Source organism: Bos grunniens, chromosome 8 (assembly GCF_055505025.1).
Source record: "Bos grunniens cultivar Pamir isolate PY7600 chromosome 8, Bosgru_T2T1.0, whole genome shotgun sequence".
Classification (NCBI taxonomy): domain Eukaryota; kingdom Metazoa; phylum Chordata; class Mammalia; order Artiodactyla; family Bovidae; genus Bos; species Bos grunniens.
The window spans coordinates 96,769,702-96,778,131 of NC_141172.1; the positions used below are offsets into that span (position 1 = coordinate 96,769,702).

The 8,430-nt window shown below is 50.9% G+C and overlaps 1 protein-coding gene across 4 annotated transcripts; it reads right to left on the bottom strand.

Moving 5' to 3' along the window:
- Positions 1-2,784: 2,784 nt before the first annotated feature.
- KLF4 (KLF transcription factor 4) lies at positions 2,785-7,597 on the bottom strand. Of its 4 annotated transcripts, none has more exons than XM_086414536.1 (5): positions 6,979-7,597; positions 6,750-6,866; positions 5,093-6,086; positions 4,829-4,993; positions 2,785-3,870 (listed from the first exon to the last, which is right to left on the bottom strand). In XM_086414536.1, the coding sequence occupies exons 2-5, from the start codon at positions 6,846-6,848 to the stop codon at positions 3,695-3,697; spliced, it is 1,434 nt and encodes a 477-aa protein (XP_086270662.1). In that variant the 5' UTR covers positions 6,849-6,866; positions 6,979-7,597; the 3' UTR covers positions 2,785-3,694. The 4 variants fall into 4 exon arrangements, with proteins under 4 accessions (XP_086270662.1, XP_086270661.1, XP_086270659.1 ...); XM_086414535.1 differs by having other exon boundaries at positions 6,750-6,870; positions 6,979-7,127; XM_086414533.1 differs by having other exon boundaries at positions 4,829-6,086; positions 6,750-6,870; positions 6,979-7,127.
- Between the last annotated feature and the right edge of the window lie 833 nt (positions 7,598-8,430).

Here is an 8,430-nt window from a genome sequence, read left to right on the forward strand (position 1 = left end):
TGAGTGCTCTGCTTGTGAACAGTGAATGAGTTTCCTAAACTTTTAAGAAGCAGAAATAGTTTCAGCTTAGTGCTGTAAAAACATGTCACTATACAATAATGTGTAAAATGTGCTTAGGAAAGACGAGGAAATAAAACACATAAAAGGCTAATATATAATAATAAGTACAAGGACAAAATGATAAAATACACAAAAAAGGTTTGGGTAGGTCTGGATGGCGTCTGTGTGTTTTACAAGACAGGGAGAAAGGTGAAGGTGGGGAGAAAGAGAATAAGGACCATGAATTCACTTCTGAGTGTGCGGTATTATGCTGAATGGAGCTTCAGAAGCCAGAACATATAATAGAACAGGTGGCTACATAGGCTGCTAAATTTAGATATTCCCATAGATCAAAGTACAATGGGTCCCACTAATGCTTGTTTTAATATTTTCCCTGCAGACGCTTCCATGGCTTAAAGACTGTCTCGCTTCAACTTCCTCATATGTAAAAAAAAATTATATGTAAAAATTGTGACTCTCCAAATCTGAAACAACTTTGCTGATTTCTAAAAACCGGGGACAGTTTTTAAAGGAAAGGATTAATCCCCGATTGTCCTGCTTGAGATGGTGAGGTTTCCTGTTTTAACAAACCCAAACAAGATTGTAGGAGTCAAACAGGTTCTCAGATTCAAAGAATTATTTTGCTGGAAGAGGCATTTTGTTGGAAGGGAAGAGACTGAAAGTCTGTTGATGTGTAGGAAACACTATTGTTAATCCTGTGTGTGTGTGTGTGTGCGCGCACACACAAGTTAAAATCTAGGACATATAAAATTAAATGTCATGAGGAAAATGTAATAAGCAGGCATCTCAATTATTGGGTACTCTTTATTATACAGTATAAACGGCTCTGTAACGCAGTAATGACAGTACACCTAGGAGCTCGGAACTGAGAGGCACTAAAGTCAATAGTTTAGCTATTCGTGCATCTTGAATACTTTTATCCTGTTACATTTTCAGAAAATCTCACTTTAGATACCGAAGCTTTCTTCTTCAGGTTAGAAAAAGTTAATGCAGTATTTCCTCCCTTTGACATAAGAAAATTTAAACACATTTAATACGTCTTGGTATTTTATGGTGTTTCTTCTACCTGAGATGATAGGCTCTTAGTAAAAAGAAAATGGTAAAACAAGCTTTTGACAAACACTTTTCATACACAAACTACGTGCCAGAAACCTCTGTATAAGAGAGCGGTGGATTCCAAGAGCAGGAACCATAATTTAATACAAAGAAAAGGGTAACAGAATATAGACTTTCTGTTTAAATAACTTTAATTGCTCTTTTAAAAATAAAGCCTAAATAGTTGCACCTATACCCTTTTTTAAAAAGTTTCTCCATTTAAAATAGGTACTTATTTTGGAATAGCTGGAAACTAAAAAATTTAACCCAAGAAAACCAGTATTAGTATCTTGATGTTTCCCTCCGATCTTTACTCTTAATTTTGTTTCTTCTCCTTCAATGCACACATTTGAACTTACACAATTGGAATCATTGTTTATAGTCTTGTATCCTGCTTTTTCCACTTAACATACCGTGAGCATTTTTCCATGTCATTAAATATGCTTTGAATATGTTCTTGGCCACATAAAATTCCATCCTATTGATGCACCTGTTTTCTTTTAAGCTAAGACACATGCCACGTTTTCCAGCCATGCTGCACTCTTAAAAGCCAAGGAAAATACTTTGTGTTGATCCACCATGAGCCTCTTACGAATTTCTGTTTTTCATTCCATTTATAAAATGTACCCACAGTGCCAACACACCTCTGAACACCAGCTATAATGGACAGGTAATAAGCAGTCTAAAGAAAATGCCAGTCAGCTTCTGTCCGCTTGACAATGTTAATTAGTCACCCACATCACCATTACAAATACATAATGTCAACAGGAGTCACAAATGCTTTTTTCCATTCTGTGACAGCCACAAACGAACTTCAGATTCTTGGGTATCCACCGTAAAAAAAGCTTTAAGCTTTAATAATTCAAGAAATATGCTACCAACTTACAAAAACACGGTTTAAAACGTACTCAAATTTACATTACCCTTGGTTTTGTGACTGAGTCGTTTTTGCCTCTTTTGTTTCAATGGACTGAAACAATGGGGCTGGCTTATCTGAGGACTGATGAAGTTTTAAAAATTTGCTAGAAACTTTGGTTCTATCCTCTTTTGGTGCTCTGAAAGTAATATATCTGTTACACACAAAACCTAAGTGAATCCTTTAATCCTCATGAGGGCACTGTGGAACTGTTCTTGATATTGTCCGCTGTGGGGAGGTTCTTTTGTTATACAGATTGTTCTGAGCGCAAGGCCTGGCCTGGGAGAGACTTAAATTTTCATTTGATTTTAAAGACCAAACCATAAAGATCTTCAAAAATGTGAAACTGAAACATGTATGTTTAATGACTACTCTCATAGTAAACTGAGCAAGCTGAATGACTGAGCTGTTTCTACCTGAAGTTCAGTCAGGTAGGGAAACTGCTTTCCTGTATCTTTTAACGAACATTTGAAAGAGAAACCTGAACTAGGTAAGTTTAATTCTATGATCATAAATCCTCAGAGCTTTCACCCCACAACATTAGACAGTACTCATTGTAAAGCTAAGTAGTCTTTTAAAAGTCTTCTTTTAATCTGTTGAGATAAAGTCGGCTTTTTGGGGGTGCTTTTCCTGTACCTTACCCACTGGGTTTAAACTGAAGTTTCTGTTATGTGCTTTTCCCAGGGAAAAACAACGCAAAACAAAAACAATGCTCAGATAAAATATTATAGGTTTATTTAAAACTTAATTCTCACCTTGAGTATGCAAAATACAAACTCCACAAAATGTTCATTTTTTTACTTTGTAGTTTACAAATATACAAAATAGAAGTTTGCTTAAATTTATATTACATATTTATTAAGGCAAGGAACTATATAGAAAAAAACATTTGTTCTGCTTAAGGCATACTTGGGAATAAACCATTGTACAAATTATTGCACATCTGAAACCACAGTGCATAACAGACTGTCTGCATAAAAAGATTAAAGTAAACCAGGTGTATTTACCTGACTTAGGTCATAAATGTAGATCGGAAGACAAAAATAGATTTTCCTTGTCAAAGTATGCAGCAGTTTGAGAACTTTGGCCTCATTTGGTACCTTTAGAACCAAGACTTACCAAGCACCATCGTTTAGGCTATTAAACACCATTTTCTGTACCTGAATTTCTTCCTCTTCTTCTAAGATCGTCATAATGGCTTTTAGAAGGCAAACAGAATACAAGGTGATCTTTAGGCTTATATTGCATCAAAACAATTCTCAAGGGGTTCTGGTCTTCCCTCCCCCGCAACTCTCAGATCTAATTTATACCCTGATATCCACAACTTCCAGTCACCCCCTTGGCGTTTTGTAAGTCCAGGAATATATATATTCAAGTTGGATTTAGAATTGGAATGATAGAAGATCCAGTCACAGACCCCATCTGTTTGTTTTTTTCCTTGAGTTTGTCTTTTGGTTTCCTTGTGTCTCCTGATTATCCATTCACAAGTTGACTTGTTGGGAACTTGACCATGATTGTAGTGCTTTCCAGCTGGGTTCCTCCCCTCACCGGGAAGAGAGTGTGAAAGGTAAAGAATACTGAATTCTCTTCTGGCAGTGTGGGTCACATCCACTGTTTGGGGGTTTAAAAGTGCCTCTTCATGTGTAAGGCGAGGTGGTCCGACCTCGAGAATGCCCGGTCGCACTTCTGGCACTGGAAGGGGCGGTGCCCGGTGTGTTTGCGGTAGTGCCTGGTCAGTTCATCTGAGCGGGCAAACTTCCACCCACAACCATCCCAGTCACAGTGGTAAGGTTTCTCACCTAGAAAAGGAAAATAAACTTGTTGGAAGCTATTCCTGAAGGATGAAATTTTAAGAACTTGGAGGGCAGACATCAAACCAACTCAAGTACCCCATTCCGAAAGGATCCAGGAAATGTCTTTATACCTTCTCAACGCTGTATTACATTTCAGATCATAAACAGGAATTTTACGGGGTTTTTTTTTTTTTTTTTTTGCTCTTTTTTTTAAGAGAAATTAGATAATCGCAGAAAACACAAAAACCACTTAAAACTATACTTCTGTTGGACTAACGTTTTCATTCTTTTGAGCAAAGATGGGGCAGGAAACAAATTTAGAAATTATGACTGTTAGTGTGTCTCTCCTAACCCAAACCAAGCAATAATATCCTATCCCACTACAACTGGTTCTAAAAAGTGACAGGAGACTACTACTTTTCCTGTACCAATATTATTAACGAAAGCTATACTTTAGTGACCTTCTGTGCCTACTTACACAGATTCTCTGTGGTGACAATCTTAAATCAGAATCTCAGCAAGCCTAACCATTAAGTCCTTGAGATTTGAATAAAACCTAATTGTTAGAACTAGAGAGGGGGAGGGGTGAACCCCGGGAAGGGAACAACCAATAAAAATAGTGGAGAATACAGAACTGCTTAAAAAACTTATCATGACTTTGCACAGCAAGGCATAATTTCTTGATTACAAGGGCAATACTTTGCTCAAGCTAGAAGAGGCCCACCTGCAGCCTGGAATCTCCCTGCCTTTCAAAGGCCTAACAAAACTGCACTTTCAAGCACTGATACCATCCGCCCAGCAAAAGGCTCCTGGGCAAAATAGTAGGCGCCAGTTTGCTGTTCTCTCCTGTGATCCAGGAGATGGAGGAGATAGACTGCACCCCACATCCCAAGGGAGGCCCTGAGGAGTGTTGAGGCTGGACACCAGCCGCTCCCCCCACCTCCACGGCTTCCCGTCCTCCTACCTGTGTGGGTGCGCAGGTGTGCCTTGAGATGAGAACTCTTCGTGTAGGTTTTGCCGCAGCCTGCATAATCACAAGTGTGAGTGGCCGTCCTTTTCCGGGGCCACGACCGTCTTCCCCTCTTTGGTTTGGGCTCCTCCGGCATGCAGGAACCGGGTGGCATGAGCTCTAGGGGTGAAGAAGGTGGGGTCAGCGTCATCCTGTGTGCCCCGGACGGTGGGCACACGCAGGGCTCCCCAGCCCCAGCTATGAATCCCCGGGACTGACCTTGGTAATGGAGCGGTGGGACCTGCGGCTGCATCTGGTCGGGCAGGAAGGGAGGGTAGTTGGGCCCGGGGTGGGGATGGAAGCCCGGGGGGAGCGGCAGGGCAGGATGACAGTCCCGGCTGCTCAGCAGTTCCTCGGCACCCAGGGTCGGGGTAGTCCTGCTGGGGAGCTGCCGCCCCAAGGGAAAGTCGTGAGCAGGCGGCCGGTGGCCATTGCTGAGAGGAGGTCCAGTGCCCAAGTGGGCCTCTAGGGGCCGACCGACGGTGCACGAGGAGACAGCCTCCTGCTTGATCTTGGGGCACATGCGTGGCGGCCCGCCGCTATAGGGCGCCACCACCACCGGGTGGCTGCCGTCCGGGCTGCCTTTGCTAACACTGATGACCGATGGGCTGCCGTACTCGCTGCCAGGGGCACTCAGCGACGCCTTCAACACGAACTTGCCCATCAGCCCGCCACCTGGCGGCTGCGGCTGCTGCGGCGGAATGTACACTGGGTCCAATTCAGGCCGCAGGAGCTCGGCCACGAAGCCGCCGGAGGGGCTCACATCGTTGATGTCCGCCAGGTTGAAGGGAGCCGTCGGAGGCGGTGCAGACTCCCGGCCGTACAGGAGGCCGCCGCCCGCGCCGCCCGGCGCCGCCACGCCCGGGTCGCCCCCGGCCCGGATTGGATAGCTGAAGCTGCAGGTGGAGGGCGCACTGGCTGGACCGCTGCTCGACGGGGAGGACGAGGATGAGGCTGATGCCGACGAGGACACCGTGGCGGCCACGGACTCCTGATGGGACAGCGAGTTGGAGAGGATAAAGTCCAGGTCCAGGAGATCATTGAACTCCTCCGTCTCCCTCCGGGGCAGGAGAGCCGGGTTGCTGCTGCCGCAAGCCGCGCCGACTCCTCCACTCTCCAGGTCGGTGGCCACGGTCGCCGCCGCCAGGTCGTAGGGGCGGCCGGGAAGCACCGGGGGAAGTCGCTTCATGTGGGAGAGCTCCTCCCGCCAGCGCTGTGGGGACAGGACGCGAGAGAGACAGTCAGTGTTGTCCCTAACTGCCACTCGATGTTAGTGGTGGGCCCGCCGTGCCTACACCGCCTAGACATGGGGACCGGATGGGCAGGAAGGGCCCCGGGGTCTGTGGGTGCCAGTGCTGCAATCGTGGCCCACACCCGGGTCTGGGGAAAGGCGGTGCGTGGATATATGGAAGATGTTAGGTTGTGTCTGCCCGATTGCGTGTGAGCGAGCGCCGAGGCTCGCCAGCCTGGGTCCCTCCCCCGCCGGATCCCAGGGACGCTCCCGCCGCCCCCGGATTTGGGACACCGAGGTTCTCTTGATGCGCCCTCGCCACGGGGACGCCTACGCGCCAAGCTCACTCTGGCCCAGCCAGTGTCTGGGGACACAGACACCTCCCGCCCGGTGGCCCGCGCGCCCGCCCTGCCGCTCGCGCGCTCCGGGACGTGTGCGGACCCGGCGTGCGCCCCCGGCGGTTCCACCGCGTCGGGACCACACGCATGTACAGATGAGCCAAGGGCGCGGAAGCCATCCCGGGTAGCCTGCGGAGGAGCCCGTGCGGGGCCACTCCTGCCCGTCGTTGACCCCAGGGCTCCGCCCGTCCCCATCCCACCCACAGAAGCCCACCGGAGGGCCCCAAAGGCCCGGGCCGACACTCACGTTATTTGGGGCACCTGCTGGACGCAGTGTCTTCTCCCTTCCCGCCGGGCCGGACGCGAACGTGGAGAAGGACGGGAGCAGCGCGTCGCTGACAGCCATGTCAGACTCGCCAGGTGGCTGCCTTCGGACCGGGTAGGGAGCAGAGGCAGAAGTCAGGGGCCACTCTCGACCGCCGCTCTGGCGCGTCCCATCCGCCCTCACCCCACCCTGCGCCCCGTGCCGCACCTACCTCATTAATGTGGGGGCCCAAAAGGTCCTCGGGAGTCCGAAGCAGTAGGGGTACCCGAACCCCAAAGCCAACGAAGAGGAAAAAAACTTAGAAACGAAGCCAAAACCCAAAACCCCAAATTGCCCGAGATCCTTCTTCTTTGGATTAAATATAAAAGGGAGATGCCTTTAAAAAAAAAGTTCCTTTGTATACAAAAGTTCTTAGAAAAGTTGTAAACTCGTAAAAATAGACAATCAGCAAGGCGAATTAAGTAGGTCCGGTGGCCAGGCTGCGCTCTCTTCGACTCAGCAGCGTCCCCCACCGCTGTCGCGGTCGCCGCGGCTATCGCCGTGAGCGCTGGGGCTGTGGCCGGGGTGGCAGGCGGGCGGCGCCGCCAGGTGAGACTGGATGCGGTGGCGCGGATCTGCGGACTGGGCGGCGGCGCGAGGCGCGGAGTCCCGGGGGCTGCGCGGGGCGCGCGCGGCCATGGGCGCTGGCCGCGGGCGGGTGGCTGGGTGGGTGGGGGGCCAGAGGGGCGGGGAGGGGCACTTGGCGGCTCCCGGTGCCGCCGCCGCCCGCCACCGCCTCTGCTCCCCGCGCGCCCGCAGCCGCGCTCGCTCTCTCAGGCCGGGGAACTGCCGGCGGCCGCTGCGCGCTCCTTACTTATAACTTCTCCGCTCCCGCCCTCCCCCCGCCTCCTACCCGCTGCGCGCTGGGGCCCGCCGCCAGGCCCCGCCCCTCCCTTTCTTCTCCCCTCCCTCCAGCGGCCCCCCCGCGCGTTGCCATGGCAGCTAAATAAACAAACTCAGCGCACGTGGGGGCGGGGAGGAGGGAGGGGCGCAGGCGGGGCCCGGCGGGCCGTGACGCCAGCCCGGCAGCTGGCGGGCAGGAGCCGCGCTGACGCCGGCGGCGGTGGCGGCAGCGGGCCGGGCGCGGGGATTTGGGTACGGGGCGCAGGTCCGGTCGCCGGGCGACCGGGACAGTCGGCGTAGCCACGGGCCGCTCCTTGAGTTCGAAGCTCGCGGCCAGGAGGGGTCGGTAGGGGAGAGGGGGATGGTAGCGCGACCCCGCCCCCGCTCCTGTGCGCGCTTGCCGCGCAGTCTGCGCGCTGGAGAAGAGCGCGATTATCCGCGTGACTCATCCAGCTCGGGTCCGTCATACGCACGCAGGAGTCCTGCTCTAGTCCCCGAGCGCCAGTGCGGGCATTTGGCCTGGCCTCGCATGGTCCTTCTTGGGCTCGTCTGCCCGGGTGGGGGTTGGGAGTAGAAGGGAGGTGGGCGCCCTCAACTGCGTGGGGAGGACCCGGAGACTGAGAAAGCGGGAGGGGTGCTCTCCTTAAAGGGGCGGAAAGAGGCCGGGATGGGAAATGGAGCTACGGTTTTGATAGCTGAAGGAGCGAGGAAGGGACTGAAAGAAATTTCGCTATGTGAGGTGGGAAGAGAAGGGAGGGGCGTGAGGCGCGGGGACACCTTT